General features: G+C 48.6%; 1 protein-coding gene across 3 annotated transcripts in view; it reads right to left on the bottom strand.

Annotated features, from left to right (window-relative positions):
* PCSK5 (proprotein convertase subtilisin/kexin type 5) overlaps window positions 1-19,265 on the bottom strand; it is a 450,831-nt gene that overhangs the window by 36,407 nt on the left and 395,159 nt on the right. For 2 of the 3 annotated variants that reach the window (XM_078436932.2, XM_078436934.2), the window contains exons 25-30: window positions 14,378-14,420; window positions 11,692-11,828; window positions 10,380-10,580; window positions 6,088-6,165; window positions 2,017-2,100; window positions 841-1,036 (exon numbers count right to left, since the gene is read on the bottom strand). In XM_078436932.2, coding sequence (XP_078293058.2) covers window positions 841-1,036; window positions 2,017-2,100; window positions 6,088-6,165; window positions 10,380-10,580; window positions 11,692-11,828; window positions 14,378-14,420 — 739 coding nt within the window. The remainder of the gene's footprint in view (window positions 1-840; window positions 1,037-2,016; window positions 2,101-6,087; window positions 6,166-10,379; window positions 10,581-11,691; window positions 11,829-14,377; window positions 14,421-19,265) is intronic. The other variant, XM_078436933.2, reaches the window with a different exon arrangement.

Raw genomic sequence — 19,265 nt, 5'->3', positions numbered from 1 at the left:
ATTTTATGGGGGTATTCAGGGGTGAACCTTGTTTAGCCTAAACCGATCCTTCTGTGTCCATCCCTCTTGACCGAGATCGGTTTTGGAAATGCTAAGTGACGCATTCTGGCTAATAATGAGGTGTGAAGGGGCTCCGGGGAGGACAGGCTAAGCGTGATCCAAGAGCAAAATGTAAAGGTCGTGGGTTTTCAATGAAGCATTGGCCACTCACGTAACCGACACTGGATTTCTAAACTCCTTGTTACGTGACAAAATCTACCCCATTTTGTCTCAGGATGGACACTTCTACCTAGGATTTCTGTTGTTCGTCACTGTAAGTTTCCTGATATACTTTTCCATTTGATGTTTTCCGCTTCCCTGTTAAATCCTGGAGGTAGAGCCACTGATGGGAAGAGAGAAGGAATTAGAAACCAGGGGACCGAGGGAACCATGAGGAATCAATAAATAATTAACCAGCTATTATTCTATATTTATGATGTAGACCTCCTACCTCACCTACTATAAACATTTCAGAAGAAGAGATACATTCATGTGTTCACAGCCCATCACGGTCTGACTCTTGTGATGGGAAAAAAGCAACTAAAGACAAGGTGGAAAAGAATGTATTTTTGCAAGAGTGAAAATGTGTGTATGTAGCAGTCACAAGGGCGAAGCATGCATCTGGCCTTCTGTATGTTTTGGCTGCTGCAGCCAACAGTGATGTCAGAGTCGCGAGGGGACACTTTCGGCGGCTCTGTGACCAGGAACACGGGACAGGGCTTCTTTGGTGCGAGAAGCGATTGTCCTCCAGGTACAGGAGGATGAACCAGACCCGGGCGTGAAAGGAAGAGGGACACTTACTCAGGACATCTGGTGTAGCACCTGCCTTCATGGAGGAAGAGAGGGAAGTCTGGCCGAGTCCGGCACTTTCCGCAAAGATTGGCTCCAGAGCAGGAGGCACAGTCCTCTGGACAGTTCTCGCAGCTGCCACTCGTCACCGAGGGCCATGTGCCTTCGGGACACGAGGAGACACAGGCCTGGGCCAACAGATACGTGCCTAGAAGCCCAGGGAAGAAGGCAGATCAGACGGTCATCATGTGTCTGGTCCAACAGCACACACGTCCATGAAGTAATTAATTATTAACTAATTAATTAATTAATTTAAATGTTTGTTTTCGAGAGAGCATGAGCAGGGAGGGGCAGAGAGAGACAGGGAGAGAGAATCTCAAGCAGGCTCCATGCTGTCAGCACAGAGCCTGACACGGGGCTTGAACTCACCAGCCGTGAGATCACGACCTGAGCCGAAACCAAGAGTTGGACACTTAAGTGACTGAGCCACCCAGGCACCCCATGGCTAATGAACTTTAAAGAGTAATGGAACTTCTAGGGGCCCCTGGGTGGCCGAGTCGGTTAAGCATCCGACTTCGGCTCGGGTCATGATCTCATGGTTTGTGAGTTCGAGTCCCTTGTCAGACTCTGCTGTCAGTGCAGAGCCTGCTTTGGATCCTCTGTCTCCCTCTTTCTCTGCCTTTACCCTGTTGGTGCTCTTTCTCTCTCTCTCTCTCAAAAATAAAAAAAAAAAACACTAAACAAAAGGGGGGAGAGTAATGGAACTTCTAGAAATGTCACATACCCAGATACCCTAACAAATTCTGTGGCAAAATCAACAGATAGCGTCATCATGCCTTTGGATCAGAACCTTTTCTTTTCTTTCCTTTTCTCTTTCTTTTTCCTTTGAAAGCCAGCTTTTTTTTTTTTTTTTTTTTAAAGATTTCATTTTTCAGTAATCTCTACACGCAACGTGGCCCTCGAATTTACCACCCCGAGATCAAGAGTTCCATGCTCTACTGACTGAGCCAGCCAGGTGCCTCTGAAAGCAAGTTTTTACAAGAGGTCACTGTTTGGGTCCCTGCATTCCCTGTGATGGGAATAACGAGGAGACTAGATCGAGTCCTGCAAACCTTTTACGTAAAGATGTACGTAAGGGACAGCAAAGTGGCTCGGCCCCTTCCGCCCCTTGTCACCCTCCACACTGACCTTTTGGACACGAAGTGCACAGGGTTGCAGATTCATTGCAGGTTTCACAAGAAGGATGACACGGCTGGTGTCCTCTCAAAATGTCTGTGTGGGGACAGAAACCGGAAGTCAGTGTCCTATGAACAGGCATTATTCCAGTGTGGGGAGGGGTCTTGCGGGGTGATCCCCGCCTTCCTGCCCGAATAGAATCCCTTCAAGTTTACATTGGCTAAACACTGGTACCCACTCGTTGCCTACATGGTGGGCTTTAATTCATTTATTTTTTCTCTTCCTTCTCCGCTGACAGTTGATTATCAAAACGTGCTTTGCAAATCCACTGACAGAATAACCTTCGACACAAAAGGGATGTGTGCGCTAACAACAGGTTCCTTCCTTCGTCTGTCAGCAATCTGTGGGAGTATTGCTTGTGTGTATGCGCACATAAAGAGTTTTCTGGTTAAAGGTCATCCCTTCTTTCCCCAAGATTCTTGGATGACCGTTCCTCTTCAGTCTAAGAGGATAACTGAGAATTCATCGCGCCTTTCGTGGAGAAACTTTTTTCCTTTTCTCTCTTTCTTTTTTTGTTCTTTGGAACCAGGTCTCATGATCGGGCAATGCTCGGTCTCTGTGATCTTCAGAGTAGTAGCCATTTGTGGGAAGCAAACCTAAATCTGTGTCCTCTCAAATCGTCGTTAAACGTTCACATGATGGAGCCACCGTCGAGCTTTCTGGTTGGTCAGGTGATCAGCAGACCACCCGAGGTCCACCCACCGTTAACCTGGGAAACATTCGAGGTGTTCCCCTCTCCCTTTCCCTCCAAGAGCATTCGCCGGCCAGGCTTTTCCAGGATGTCAGCAAGTCCGCGGGACAATTTCGGCGACCTGCAGAACAGCCTTAGCGACATCACTGAATCGGTGCAGGAGATCTTGACTGAGTCTCAAGCCTGGCTTGGGGATCAGCATGAGTCCCACAGGGGGGAGCAATTAGAAAGAGAAGTTCTGGCTCAGGATGTGTGATACGAATGAGTCTGACCCTCAGTCAGTGATTGTTGGCATCTTCCCATTCCCATCCCTTCCCTCCCTCCCGCCCTCCCTCCCCCGCGTCCTGCTGCTTCTTCTCTTCCCGAGGGTCAGTCTGCCATAGTTGGTTCTGTAGTGACACCTGCCTTCAGAGCCCAGCTGTGCCACTTACGGAGGGTAACCATGGATACGGCAATGAAACTTGAAGAGTCCTACTTTCCATGTCTCTGGAATGAAAAAGCAAATGGTCCTTCCCTTATAGGACCGTTGCGAAGACAGAATGAAACCGTGTGTGTGATGTGCACGCAGAGTGGCTCAGTAAACGGTAGTCCCTTCTGCTTCCTTTCTCCCCGTTTCTTCCTTTGTTACCATTCCACCCCGGGTCCCGGCCTTTGGCTCTCTCTCTCTCTCTTTCTTCTGTTCTGTACCTGGAGTGGCCCTGGGAGGCATTGCGGGCTTCCTATGAAGGAGCTACGGTGGATCAGCCGCTGAGACTTGCTCCGGAGGAAACCAGATTCAGAGGTGGGTAGATAGACATCGGTGCGGATATAGATATAGATGTACGGACAGAAATGATCATCCTGCTGTGCTAAGTGGTAGTTTTTGTCCCAGTTTGGGGAGAGCAATATGCCCTCGTTTTACAGGAGACTGACTGGTATAGTCTCCCTCAGGGGAGCTGCTCAGAGCTCAGTTAGCCTGGTGCAGAGCGAATGCCCATCCTGGGCTTCTCCCGCCGGTGGTCCTCCTGCCCCTCGGCAGGACCGGGGGTTTCCCTGAAGGGCTTTTTTAACCTGCCGGTATCACTTCACCCAAAAGAGAAGGCAGCGCAGAGGAGCAACGATTCTGTTGCCGACATCAGTCCTCACGAATCGCCAGGGAAATGCAGATCGTGGAGGAAAGGGAGCCCTTGTGCACCACTGGTGGGAACGGGAATGGGCACAGCCACTGTGGACAACGGTGTGGAGGGGCCTCAGAAGATTAAAAATGGAACCACCATGTGATCTGGCCGTTCTACTTCTGTGTATATACCTGGAGGAAATGAAATCACCGTCTTGAAGAGATACCCGCCTGCCCGCGTTCCCTGCTGCGTCGTTTGCAACGGCCAAGACATGGCAACCACCGAAGTGTCCATCGATGGATGAATGGATAAAGGAGTTGTGGGGTATTCATGCAATTAGAAAATTATTCACCCATAGAAGGAAGGAAATCCTGCCATTTGGAACAAATGGATGAATGAACCTTGAGCAGTATGCTAAATGAAATATGTCCGAGAGAGAGAGAGAGAGAGAGAGAGAGAGAGAGACAGACAAACACTGTATGATCTCACTTATACGTGGAATCTAAAAAGGAGCCAAACTCCTAGAGTAGATTGGTGGTTTCCAGCATCAGGAGCACAGCTGGGGAGAAGGGGTGAAGGGGACCAAAGGCACAAACTTGTGGTTATAAGATGAACTCGTTCTGGGGATGTCATGTGCGGCACGGTGACTATGGCTAGTCCTGCACCGTGCACGTGAAAGCTGCTAAGAGACTAGGTTTTCACACACACACACACACACACACACACACACACACAGAAAGGTAACAATGGAAGTGGTAGATGTATCACCCTCATTGTGGTAATCATTTTGCAGCGCATACGTATATCAAAGCATCACATTATACGTGGTAAGCCTGCATAGGGTTGTATGTCAGTTAGATTTCAATAAAACAGAAAAAAAGATACTTAATGGCCGAGGGCAGTTCTTGAAACATAATAGCGAAAAAAAGCTTTTTCAGACAGCATCGAAACCTTTAATATTATTATGTCTAGATCAGGGGTTGAATTCCCCCCCCCCCCCCCCAAGAGTTGAATTTTTGATTTTATTGTTTTTATACTATTTTTTTAATTCACGAAGATATGAGTTTTAAAGAACTTTCCCACTGTTTTGTAAGCTAGAATGTATCTATCTACACATACGTATGTATTTATAATTACATCTATCTCACATTCGGGCAGGTTGTCATAGGCTTGAATAAATTTCTGTCATGTCAGGAAATGGCCACGAGAGGGTGCTCTGTACACACAGTTAACAGCACTTAACTGTGGGCAACCAAGCGTCCTTCCCAGACACTGCTCTTTTGTATCAAAGGTTAGTGACTTCATCACAAGTAAATTTTGACCTTGATCGTAGTTTTCCTTTTTTTTTTCACTCAAATTCTGGACTGGACAAGACCTCAAAGAAAAAAAAAATCTCCTTGACCAGGGAAATGCTGTGGTCTGTCCTTGAGAAATGAGTATAGCTAAGCCATATAAAACAGAAGTTTTATTTGCTTTTTTAATTTTTAAATAAGCAACATTCACAAAGTTAAAAAAAAAAAAAAAAAAAGCAAAGAGAGGCAGAGGGAATCCCAAGCAGACCCCACACTGCCAGCACAGAGCCCAACATGGGGCTCGATCTCGAGAACTGTGAGATCATGACCTGAGCCGAAACCAAAGCTGGGATGCTTAAACGACTGAGCCACCCAGTCGCCCCTCTCTCCACCCTTTTTATGCAAACTATCTATTCACACTGTTTATCACATTTCTTGATAATACTATATTTGGGGGACCATTCTCTATCAGTACATGAAGAACCCCCTCATTCTTGTTTATGCCTCGATAGTATTCCATTGCACGGATGGATCATACTTCATTTTTCCAATTGGTAACCACTGGTGACCATTTAGTTTTTTTCCAGTCCCTGCTATTTCAAATCATACTACCGTGACTGGGAAGGCAAAAGGTGCTTTTTTTCTTCAGCCCATTCTTACAGACCTGCAAGGACAGGGGCTTCTCTTGATAGCATCTCCCAGACAGAACCACTCAGCACATCAGGAACACCCTTATGTGTTCCAGAATACTCTACTGCTGAGTTTCCTCCCCGTCTTTGGCCTTTGAGCGCCTGCGTTGTGGTCACCACCTCTTTCTGGTTTTTGTCTTGTGACTTCTGCACCCCCATTTGCTCCTGGTAGCCCAGCGTCTTGGGTTGGTTTCTAAATCACAGAGGCTCCTTGGTTCATTGTGATTGTCGTCTCCTCCCTATTTCCCTGTTACCTCTTTTGATTGGAAACTTCCGCCGTCGTTTCTGTGGCCAGGTCTTCACCAAAGATGGGTTTGCAGTGGGTGCAGGTTCTTTTTTATTTAAAAAAAAAAAAAGTTTTTTTTTAATATAAAAAAGATAAGAGAAGTCCTGCCCATCATCTCCCCACCCAGAAATGCCTGCAGCATCTACTTGAGCACGTAGATGTCCCGTCTTTACGTTGAACGTGTGAGTATGATTACATATATGTTTGTGTAATCATTTACATCTTTGGATATGATACTGACTCTCCATTTTATATTTAATAGTATAACTTTTATAGGCATTTCTATTAAAATTCTTTGAACACACTATTTTTAAAGGTTTGTGTGTTTGCATGAACCATAAGTCACTTAATTTTTTTCTTTTGTTACATGTTTAGATTACCCCGTCCCTCCCCCCCTCTTTTTTTGGTTCTAAATACAGCTGTCATTGACATCTTTATACACATTATTAGTTAAGTCCGGACTCTGCTTGGCTCTTAGACGTCCCAAGCTGAGCATTATTTGGTACCTTCTTTCTGGGACTGTTTTTCCCAGACCTGTATTACTCTTTAGGTCTCTAAAGTTACTTGCTTTCATGACGTAGGAAGACTGTTTAGATAGTGAACTAGTGTTTCCTGCATTGAGACCAGAATCAGGTTACAGGGTTGAATAGCAGTTTAACTTTTATTGTGTCACAGTACGTCCTGGGAGCTCTATGTGTGTTCTCTCATTTAATTCTTTTTTTTTTTTTTTTTTCTTTTTAACGTTTATTTATTTTTGAGACAGAGACAGAGCATGAACGGGGGAGGGTCAGAGAGAGAGGGAGACACAGAATCTGAAACAGGCTCCAGGCTCTGAGCGGTCAGCATAGAGCCTGACGCGGGGCTCGAACTCACGGACCGCGAGATCGTGACCTGAGCCGAAGTCGGACGCTCAACCGACTGAGCCACCCAGGCGCCCCTCTCATTTAATTCTTCAAATGAACTTGCCTGAGGTAGTTCCATGTTCTTATTTTATTTCATTTATATGCTTTACTTTTTTTCTTAAAGTTTACTTATTTTGGCGGGGGGGGGGTGGAGGGCATGGAGAGGAGGAGAGTATGAGTAGGGGAGGGACACAGAGAGAGAAACCCAAGCAGGCTCCTCACTGTCAGCTAAGAGCCCGACGTGGGGCTGGATCCCATGAACCGAAAGATCATGACCCTCACTTCTAAGTGAGACAACTATATATACCTATAAAGTCCTTCTAAAAGTTAGATTTTCGGGGCATCTTTAAAGTTCTCTACAACTGAGTTACAGGTAGGCGACGTATCTCCACGCTGTTGAGATTTATTTTTTACGTATGGCTCTCAGTGTTTATGACTGACTGTGGGATTCAGGCCTCCTCAGGGCATCGGAATTAAGATCCAAAGACAGGCTAGTGAGAAATTGTTAGGATGTGGTCAAAGATAAAAAGTTAATTCACTGTGTCTGTGCTTTGTAGATTAAACCGTCACCAGAAGATGTAATTAGAGCCTGCTACAAACACGGTTTTAATCGATGATGGAATTAGGTGGGTAGGGGAAATGTGCAGGAATTACTCTTAGGACTTTCCGGCACTCCCAGGGGGAAAACCGCCTAAGAAAATCCGAATGATTTAACAGTAATACAATAAGCTGTTTCCATTCCCAACAATGGTTTCAGGAAACCAACCGAAGCCGTGGCCGGCCACGCCTGAATGTTTGCCCCAGTGGTAGGTCTGTGATGCCTGAGTCACTGGTGAAGCCATCGGCAGCCTATTTAATGTCGGTTCTGCTGCTGCTGTGGTAGGGACCCTGAACTAAGTGGTCTCCACGATACGTCAGTAACTGGGACGGGGGATCTGGTGGCGATCTCCACTTTTGTGCGAGGGATTCTTGGCAGGAAGGACAGAGTTGAGTGGCCGTCTTTGGCCATTACTTAGTCTCGGCTGGGGGATTTGCCAGGCACGGTCCAACGTGTAGGGAGATCTCCATCCTTGGCCTAGGGTAGGAAGCATTCCCACCGGCTGCGTCATGAGCAAAGAATGATGGCCTCCCACCGTGGCCACTCTCGTCGTGAGTGGCCACCTTGTTAAAAGAGTTGTTCCGTGAACCCTGGTTGGATTTTTATTGCACGGGATCTTCTCCAACACGTGCTGGCGTAGAGAGCGCAGGCAGTGGTAGTCTTTGGATGCAAACGCGATCTCACCGTTGCCGCGGAAGTCGTGCGGGTGAATGCATGGACTGGAGTTCGTCCCGTTTTCCTTTCCCTGCCTGGACCCGAGCTGTGTTTCAAACGGCGACAGCACCTTGCTGATACCACCTAGGCAGCTGTATTCCTTTACGGCCGATCTGTAATTGGCCCCGGGCTCCCTCAGGAGTCGACCCCGGATGACTGCAGTCTGCTTTGCATCATCTTAAAGGTGTGGCTAATTAGTGGCTGTTTTCTGGAACCCTCTGCTCTCCGATTACACTCTCAACTTTGTTTTTTTGAGAGTTAGGAGTCAGGGGGAAAGATTGTTGGCATTGGCTCAAGTGCTCCCGGGTCTCGATGGGGCACATTCCCCACTTCCTGTCCACTCCAGTGGGATCTAAACCGTGCCGGGGAAGCGGAGCTACAGCCGCACCTTGCTCGGAAAAGACGCGTCTTTTTTTCCCCTCTGTTAACAGTCTGCCTGTCTTCTTTCCTAGATCCTGGAGAAGGGCAGCCATGCCATTGACTTGACTGCTTTGGTCCAGCCGTGAGAAACATTTTCATCTGCTTCCCCGATCCCTTAGTAGTGCTAACTCCCCAAATGGACTAATGCCTTCCTGTCTTCAAAAACACTCTATTTTTGATAGTAGAAAATGCAGAGGGGTGGGTGTGGTGCTCCGACGGAGGGGAACAGTCCAGGCCTGATTTCTGCTTGCGAAGCGCGTAGTCCGGTTGAAAGGGACATGTAATCATTTGGGGAATCAAGTCTGCTCTGACTCTTGGCTCCCTGGACCTTTTCATCATCTGGATGCCAGATAAAATACAGATGTTCTGAGCTAGAAACACAGCACCAGACTATTTTCCTCTTGGCTCGCGCTGCCTCTTAAATGCCTGAATGCCAGACAAACTCGTTTTCAGCGTTTTTGGTCCAGCTATAATTCACGGAAGATATCCCAATCTGGATTGAATGATTTTCTTCCCAGCTACGTCTCTGAAATTGGCCCGCGTTCTCCGGGGCCTTTGGCTGCTGGGTTTGTGATGATCTCCGGGCTGCTTTTCCTTTAAGTCACATTGGTGACACTGTCGTGGACAGTGGCCATGGATGTCCCTCCTCCGGAACCCAGCAAGAGCCTTTCTCCGGCCCCGGATCGATCCCGCTCCCCAGCCCTTGGAAGACTCATCCTCGGCGGACCTCCCTTCGGCCCCCATGGCTTCTGCACCGAAATGACCTTTTCAACAAATCCTCGCCTTGAAATCAAACGGAGAGCGTCTCTGCATAGAATGTGAGTCAGATTTTTTTTTTTTCCCAGCAGGATGAGGGCTTTGTTTTTTAACCACCACAGACACCGAGAGGTCATCGAAGTTTGCAGCTACCTTGCAAGGAAGCCCGTGGCGGAGGCTCCAGGGTGAGGAGGCCGGTTCCGAGGACGCGGGTAGGAATGAACACACACAGGCCTTCGCTGTTGGATCACAAGCTCCTGCATCTTTCCTCCTGCCCCCATCAAGATGCCCACCTTCCCCATCTGCAACCGGAAGGGGGTGGGGTGGGGGGTGGCTTTGAAAAGGCAAGCTTGAATGATGGTAAGTTCTGATCAAGCGGCCGGAAGGATCAGCTGACCCAGCTTTACCTCCGGTACTTGTGAGAGGTTCTTCCTTGTCCAACTGAAGACGCCCACCCTTACCGGCCGTTGCCCTTTACCGTGACAAGGAGATACACGAACGTGACAGAAGCCACTCTGAAAGCTTTGAGACAGTGGTCGCTGGGCGGTTGCCCTACACGACTCTCTTACGAGCTCCGACGTCCCCTCCGCGGGGATAGAAACCCGGTGGCCACGCCACCCGTGAGCCGCCCTCTGGGTTTCCCTCCAGGACAGATGCCCACCGACCACAGCCTCCTCCCCTCTCCACCCCCCCCCCCCCCCCCCCCGGGAGCATCAGAGCCCGAGGGAGCGGCCCAGACTAGACGCCCACTCCCAGCTTTTGTTCCCTGCCCAGCCTGCATCTCTGGGACATCCCGAAGGTGAGGGTTAAAGAGGGAGGGAGGCAGAGAAGGCGGCCAGACACCTGCTTTCTCTCTCGGGAAGCACATACCATTCCAGAATTCGCCTTCCACTGGAGTCTGGGCGGGACCCACACACGTCCCCTGCCGCAGCTGCAGTCCTTCTCGGCACGTGCGACACTGCTGGTGGCCAAAGCCAGTGCAGGTTTCACAGGCCCGGTGGCAGGGCTCACATTCTCCCGTCTCCGGGTCGCCGTAGAAGCCGGGGCCACAATTGCGCACACACGTGCCACCTACGTGAGAACGCAGAGAGGGGGCCTGAAGGTGGGTCCCTGGCTGGCTTGGCTTGGTGCTCTGTGCGAGGCCAAGTTCCAAACAGGCCGAGGGGCGTCTCGGGAACACTTTTGTTGGAGTTTGTTTGTAAACTTCTTTAAAAAAAATTTTTTAAATGCTTATTTATTTTTGAAAGAGAGACAGAGACATGGCATGAGCGGAGGAGGGGCAGAGAGAGAGGGAGACCCAGAATCCGAAGCAGGCTCCAGGCTCCGAGCTGTCAGCACAGAGCCCGACGACGCGGGGCTCGAACTCACCAACTGCGAGATTATGACCTGAGCCGAAGTCGGACGCTTAACTGAGCCACCCAGGCGCCCCACCTTTTTCTTTTAAACTTTTGTGTGTTTTTTTTTTTAGTTTTTTTTAATGCGTATTTATTTTTGAGTTTGTTTTTTTAAGAAACCAAGCTGGCATAAGCTTATTTCAACCAAGGAACGGGTCTTAAATCCAACATTTAAAGTACGCCTTTAGCGGGGAATTTAAATTGGTTATTAGCTCAAGGGGTTAAGAGCCTAGTCAATTCTCAGGGCCCTGAATAAATAAAATAGTGTCCATATAGAACCACTGGAGATCTGGGTGGGCTGTCTGCCCCTCTCTCTCTCTCCCACAAACATTCGAGAGCACTGGACCATTAGTTCTTGGACTGCAAGACTCGTAGTGTATTTCTTTCCTAACCATCCAGAACTGACCAGAGGATCTTGTTTACCTTTTACAGTGCTTAGGAAGAGTCATGGTTCTGGATATTTCAGGTGACTCCTCTCAAGGCCTTTATCTTCGGTGTTCCTGCCCCACCCCACCCCACCCCACCCCACCCCACCCCCGCCCCCGCCCCCTTCACTCTCGTTTCCATCAGCTTGGAGATGTTTGCAATTAATTAGTGAAATAGGAACTCCGCCACAGTAATAGAAGCAGAAAGAAGTAGTCTGGGCTAATGCTTATTCTGAAACCAAATTACAGTCCGTCCCCGGACGAGAGGCGCAAGACTCAGACCGATCAGGCGGGTGCCCTCCTTTCTGGGCGAGGCCCCGGAGCCTTTGTTCTTCCTCTGCACCCTGCCATTGTCACACTTACCCAGGAGAAAGAAGCCCTCTTCACACGAGTAGCACTCATGCTGGTCACAGTTGCTGCAGTTTGTATCACACGGTTTACATTCAGATCCTTCGCCGTAGGTCCTCTCGGGACACATTTTATGACAGTGGTGCTGAAACCTACGGGGAGGAGATGGGGTTTCTTCCATGAGCTACGTTGGCGTATTTCTCTTAACCACCAGAATTCAATGTCCTCACATATGTACGCTCATTGTGTTTAATAGGTATAGATATGTGGGTTTCAAGGGCAAAAACCTTCTCTTGGTCTATGTGCTCAACAAACGAGGTTGATCTGGACCCTAAGGACCCTTCATGAAGGCAGCTGTGAAGAGGCTGGGGCGAAGGAAAGCAGCACCAAGATGTATTTATGGGCTACTGATTATGCATTTACGACTCGTGTATTTATTTATTTTGAATTTTTTTTAACGTTTATGTATTTTTGAGAGAGAGAGAGAGGCAGAGCGCAAGTGGGGGGAGGGACAGAGAAAGAGGGAGACAACAGAATTTGAAGCAGGCTCCAGACTCCGAGCTGTCAGCATAGAGCCCGATGCGGGGCTCGAACTCACGGACCGCAAAATCATGACCTGAGCCGAAGTCAGCCGCTCAACCGACCGAGCCACCCAGGCGCCCCCAGACATACCACCTTAGGTGTACAGATTTGAATTGGAGAACTTTGGGAGTGGTTGTAATCTGCGTTTCATTGAACTTGGTGGTCTGCGTCTCGTGCTACCCAGAGGATGATTAAGAACTAATAAAGTAACTGGCTTCATGCTGGACTTTCTGACTTCTGTCAAGGACAAGGTCTCCAGGCAGACGTTTGGAAAGAGCTCAGTGTAGAGTTCAAGTGGCTTACCAAAATGTCTGCCACGAGATTAGTAAGGGTGAAGTGTCTTAGCTGTTATGTATTTATATTGTTATGCCTAGTATCTGTGCTCATGCTACAGTAGAATGTTGTATTTCAGACGCCACTGAATTACAGGGTCATTGGAAGGGGGAGCAGAATCAAGCTGGCCTTTGCCCGTTGATGAATTTCACAGCATTGACAAGATACCAGAGGAAAGCTTTGCATCTCTTCGTTAATAACGTCAATCATACAGGGTGTCACTCATTATATCCAGTTCCGAACCATTCTAAAGGGTTAGAAACGTGTGTTTCTTGAAAGAAACACCTCACGTTTCACTCTCAGTGATACGGGGCGTTTTCTTGTGGTGTATTTGTTTCTCAAAGGAGTTTACGAAACCTTCTCGTTGTTGGCCAGCAGTGAGCTGGAGCGCCTGGCAGGGCTGGCCCCAAGGATGACCAGAATGCTGTCAGGTGACAGAGGAGGTCAAGGCGGGTGCTCCCGTGTCAACACGAGGAAGGGTGCAGTTAAGCCGGAGGGATGCAGAGAAAAGGAACAAAGAAGAACAAAGTGGGAACGCCCGCTTCTGCGCGGCCACTATCTGAGAGTCTAAGTTCTCCTTCTTTGGTTCTTCAAGGAACATTCTGGGCTCCCAACCATGTGACCTCACCAAGGAGTGCTTGCATCTCTGCTGTTCGTCTCTGCCTGAGGCGGTGTGTGGCGGGCCATGTGCTGGGTAAAGGCCAACCGTGAATATGCTGACAGATTGCTTTCTGCTCATTTACTGTCATCAGCTTAGGTAATGACAAGGCGGACTGATTATTTTTGCTGGGTTTCAGCTTGTCGGGTTCCCCTTTCCCTCCCAAGCGCCGCACCCCTTCTCTTCTCACCCAGTACCACACCTCGGGCCTCTCGAATGTGATGGAGGCAAAAGGCAGCATGGTGACGGGAGGAACCAGCCCACTAAAGTCGAGGTGACCCAAACCCGGACCCCCCCCCCCCCCCCCACTGGCTCGTGGGGCCACATGAGGGAACCGAGAGCCTCTCGAGATTCAGTTTTCTCTTCTGGAGAATAATGTCCATCCCGTGTCCCTGGCAACATTCACGGAAAGGTGAAGAGACGAACTGGGTGGGAATTTCTCACAAACCCCCCCGCTAGTTCTTAGCATGACAGGAAGGAACCAGGCATCTTATACATCATCCAGGCCTTCCTTTTCTTCTCCTCTGCCTTCTTAGCTTTTCTTCCAAGACAGGCACCCGTGTGCCCTGGGAGGCAGACTAGAATAGGAATGGAAGGTGACGTTGAGACAGGCCATCTTTGATTTGTAGGTTTGAATTGGAGAACTTTGGGAGTGGTTGTTAATCTGTGTTGCATTTAATCTGGTGGTCTGGTGTCTCTCGTTACCCAGAAAATGGCTAAGAGCTACCCACGTACCTGGCTTCCTCCTGGCCTTTCTGACTCTCGTTAAGCACAAGGTCTCCGTGCAGACACTTGGGAATGGCTTGCTTGGGGGTCAGGTCTATGATTAAGGTTTGTCCGTGAACAGCAAGGCCTGAATCCTGGTAACCCATGGCAAGATTCCTAGACACCAGTGTCAGGTTGGGTGACTCCCAGGACCAAGAAAAAGAGGGCCTCCTTTTGAGTCAAGAAAACAGCTGGGCTCTTCTTGCTAAATCCAAGAATCGTTCATTAATAGCCTGACGGGGCAGAGTTGCTTCAGGCCGCAGGGCCTCTCTGCTTTAATCACTGGATTTAGGATTAAGTCAGTAATGCTTAAACTGCAGAAAAGTTAGTGCCATGAAAACAGAAGAGAACAGCCGGACTCACATGTAATACCCCGTACTGCATGATGCACAGGTTCCTGGATCACCTGGAAGACAAAGAGAATAATGAGACATCATAATTATCAAGAGTCCATCATTTGGAGAAAGGGGCTTTGGAAAAGTTGTGGCCGGAGCCTGAACCGGGGCTCGAACCCGTAAACCGCGAGACCATGACCTGAGCCGAAGTCGGACGCTTAACCGACGGAGCCACCCAGGCGCGCCCAGGTTCCGCCGTTGTTAATTAGTAACACGGTGCATGCAGTGATTTGGCTTTATCAAAGCTAGGAACATCAGAGTTCTCATAAAGAGCTGGCCCTGCTTTGCAAGGAAGTGTAGTCCCAAGCTGCTAGGTTTTCAAAGTGCGGATTAAGACCCGTCTCCATTAAGCACCCCCTGGCCTCTACCGAGGGGAGGGCCTCAAGCGTGTCCACACGCGCACGTTTGGAAGGGGCCGCGAGGTTGCATCCCTCGAACGATAGGTTCTCCATGAGTTACCCCAAATGCCTGCCAACGTCAGGGAGCGTCATCTGGGAGACTCCTTTGAAATCTGGACGATTATTTTTTTTCCAATACAGTATCCACTTTGTCTTCCGCGCTTCACGACCCTCTCGAAGAAACTGTCCTGTTCTCATTAGGTCCAATGATTTCATGTGCTCCTGTTGGCTCCGAGAAGGGACCCTCTCCTACAGCTTTCAGGGGACTTAATGAGAGAGAAAGGACTTCGAGGACCACTAAGTCAGTCTCTCTCCCTCCCTCTTAACCCTCCCGGAAAGACGCCAATTCCCAGATGCCATCACGAGGGGCGTTCTGTGATTTCCGCTGGCCCGCCGTGCCTGTGACCGACAGGTTCCCGTGACACCCCCGTTCTGCTCTTTTTCCTTCTGGTCGGAGGTGGAAAACAATTGCTCCTTTTCCGAAGATTCCTTTCGGTACGTGAAGATTGTACATCACCTTTAATTGGATTTTAAACAAAACGATGTCCTTTGAACATTGTGCACGGCTCTCCTTCCTGATGTACTCCAGGCTCTATTTTGGTGTTCACAAAGTCTGCCTCTTGGCGGTAGGGCCTTGCTCGAATCTATAGCCAAGCGTTCCCCTTGAATCCTCCCAGGGATGTCTCAAGACAATACTACTGTGTATTACACACTATATGTCTAATGCATTGCACCAAGAGTTATCGTGGAAAACTTGCTTTTTTAAAATTTCATTTATTTATTTTGAGAGAGAGAGCATCTGTGAGCGAGCACGGGAGGGGCAGAGAGAGAGAGAGAGAGAGAGAGAATCCCAAGCAGGCCCCGCACTGTCAGAGCAGAGCCCGATACAGGGCTCGAACTCACGAACCGTGAGATCATGACCTGTGCTGAAACCAAGAGTCGGACGCCCAACTGACTGAGCCGCCCGGGTGCCCCTGTTGTGGAAAAATTTCTGTCAGAGGCTCTGCCCCTTAACCAGGGATTGCCAGAACCTTGTGGAAATATCCTAGTGATGATGCAGGGGACAGGGTACCGGCCTGGGAACTGGGCTATCTGTTTCTAGTTCGAAGTTTTAACCCTGGCTTCACTGCCCTGTGAACGTGCACAAACGTCGCTCTCCTCTCTGCGCTCTGATTTCCGCAGGTGTAAAATGACCTCGTTAGAAAAGATGGTAGGAAAGACTCGCCAAAAGTAAAAAATGCTGATGCTGGGGCGCCTGGGTGGCTCATTTGGTTAAGCGTCCGACTTCAGCTCAGGTCACGATCTCGCGGTCCGCGAGTTCGAGCCCCGCGTCGGGCTCTGGGCTGATGGCTCAGAGCCTGGAGCCTGCTTCCGATTCTGTGTCTCCCTCTCTCTCTGCCCCTCCCCCGTTCATGCTCTGTCTCTCTCTGTCTCAAAAATAAATAAACGTTAAAAAACAATTAAAAAAAAAAGAAATTAAGGGATTGCTTAAAAAGAAAACAAAAAAAACTAAAAAAAAAAAAAAAAATGCTGATGCTGAGTCTAGCAGGGGTTGGCAATCTGTGGCCCACTCTGGGGCCGAATTCAGCCACGTCCCTTCCATAAGGAAGGATTGAACAAGAGTCAAGACAGCCAAGGACATAGCCAGACCCTTCGGCAGGAGGCTGTGATTTGCTCTCGGTGAGGAAATGGGTTTTTTTTCCCCCTCCGTTATACAGCGACATGGTCTGTTATAGGGCAACCCCGGGCAGGGCAGTGAAATGAACCATAAACCAGGCTAATTAAGGGACATAAGGAATCTCGGAGGTGCCACGACAAAGCAAAGCTCACTGAAATTCTTAGAATTCTTGCCGGTGGGGAGGGGGGGCTTCGTGCTTTCCGCAATCCATTGTTCCGGGGATCTGAAACCCTTCGAAGGGGGTGGGAGGGCCCCAGGGAACACTAGTGGTTCCCCTGGGTGAGTTTGTTTCCTGCTACGGATCTATGTTTGCATCTGTATTCTTTTCAGTTCTGGTGCTAACTAAGCTGCTACTTCTCAGCTCACAGTTGGGCAGCTTACTTTTTCCTGCCTGTCCCCGATGAACATATTTGACTCTGACAGTTTTGCTAATTTGGCAAGGGCTGGGGAAATTCTAATCCTGTTCTCTAATGTTCTGGCCATCCCTCCCATCTAGGAATTTAATGAGTTTGCTCTCTGCTCCTTTAAGCAGGTCACTGATGAAAATGTTAAACAGAACCAAGCCTCAGAAATGTGCATACCAATGTAATCTTGAGTCCAGGGACCTTTCCAGCCCAGATGCACAGCGAACGTGGTACCTTTACAATAGTTTGCATAAATGAATAATGCATAGAATAGGAAGTATGTCTTCTAACAGCTTGTGAATGCCCATTAGTCTTTCTCATTATTACCGGTTATTCTGAAGAATAAGGATTATTAAAAAAAAAATTTTCCACCCCCGAAGATCCACAAGTCAGACATAAGCTAAATGGATTTAGCTTGACCACTGAGAGGCAGCTGTTATGGGATTAAGGAAAGGTAACAGTCCCAAACCTAGAAGTTGACTCTAAGTCAAGTTGGCATTTGGATGGTGAGGAGGGTTGGCTGAAGGACAAAGATGAATTTTCCTGGCTTCGCGTGTTGTATGCATGCGTGTGTTTGGTGGTGGGGGGGGGGGGTGGGGGGGGGCGGCAAAGTCTAAACAGTCTAGAATTGTGCACAGTCTCGGAAGGTGGTATCCAGAGTAGGATGTTTACTTAGCTCTGGTTCCTTGGTATTGTCAGGCTTTTGAGCTGAGAGAACATAATCTGGGTGGAAATGGGGCACGTTCAGTCAGAATTCAGAGACAGTGTCACACATTTGGAAAAAAAGCCTTCAGAAACAGTTACTGGCTTCCAGCTGCTGACATCCCCACCAAGGAGAATGTGTGAGCAGAAGCCTTGTCAGGCCGGGGATACAGCCTGCCTTTCTCGAGAAAACCCATTTGTACGGTCTCCTTTTTATGGGCTGGGGGGGCGGGGGCAGGACCACAGTGTCCCCTCTGTCTGGAGAGTTCTGGGTGATCCTCTGCGTCCCCTTCCACGTTTTCCTTAGTTTCATCGGCGCTGGGTCTCGTGCAAACTCAGTCTTCCCGTGGGGATATTGACGGCTGCTGTCAACGTCTCCTTCAGGGGTCAACTTACATCCTCTGCCATGTTATTTTGTTCTCAGGAATACCTATACCCTCGCCATCGAATAGGGATGGATCAGGGCCGTGTGAGTAGTTATGGATACCTCACTTAGAAAATGTATTGGAAAGAGATATTTTAAACTTCAAATGGAACTGAATGTTGACAATGGGAAGAGGGAGGGCATTTTTTATGGGTTACATAAACGGAGTCCTATAATTAAAGATACATAGAAGCCAAAATGACTCGAATGTGCCTTTTCTAAATTAATTCTTCTTGTAGGATTACTTTTCATTTGAAGGGGACAAGCGACCCGTCGTTTTTTAAAGAGCAGCCCTTTAGCGTGTAACATCTAGGTATGCCACAGCCAGCCACGCATCAGGTACATCGTTGAGGCAGAATTGCCTCTCTGCAAAACCTCATGTCAGGATTCACTGGCAAGCTTCTAGGACTTTCATCCGTACCTCGTGGTAGCCCAGGCCTTCCTCTGTACGGCCTATTGAAACTGCTCTGTTCCATAGTCCTTTCCTGCACAGACCCTACTAGCTACTGCCCAGGATGATAGAGTAATGGGCATGTGAAACTTGTGCTCTTGGGAAGCTCCTAGGTTCTCATCTGCTTCCATCCCTCCTCAGGTATCCTAGACGCATAAGGCTCCTTTTGCTTTGACCTCTCAGGCCACCTCTGTAGATGTCCGTAAGGCAGCACCCACCTTGTTGTAATTGAACATACCCTGTATGCTTGCTTTTCCCAGATGATTTCAGCCTTTTGGCTCAATTACCTTCCCAGTTCCACTCACCTGTATTCTAGGCTCGACCAAACTTGGGGCTCTGTTCACCTCCCCCGTGCCTCCCCCAATGCGTGTGTGTGTGTGTGTGTGTGTGTGTGTGTGAATTATTTATACGTTCTAGTGCATGAATGCTTTCCATCTTGAAGAAGGTACGCTAACATAGAAAATATAATAACAAAATGATTAGAAATACAAGATCTACGTTTTACTGTAGGCCAGTGGATTGTCTTGCATATTTCTCCTCGGGGACGAGTGACTCAGGCCACACTTAACAGAATGCCACATCTGAGCTAATACATTCCTATGCCGACTTTCCAAAAATATGTTTTACCTTTGATTCCGTAAAGTTATACCCGGAAGGGGTGACTTTCTGATGGGCTCACACATCTGCACGTATAGTCAGACTTCCTGCATTTGGCTTCTAGCCCTTCCATATTTTGTAGACAGACTCCGTGATCCTAATGAACTTGTTTACCTAGCGTTTTGGGGTTGGGAGAGAAGTT

This window comes from Panthera onca, chromosome D4 (assembly GCF_046562875.1).
Source record: "Panthera onca isolate mPanOnc1 chromosome D4, mPanOnc1 haplotype 2, whole genome shotgun sequence".
NCBI lineage: Eukaryota > Metazoa > Chordata > Mammalia > Carnivora > Felidae > Panthera > Panthera onca.
The sequence above is the reverse complement of the archived record's forward strand: the minus strand, read 5'-3'. Positions and strand labels throughout refer to the sequence as shown.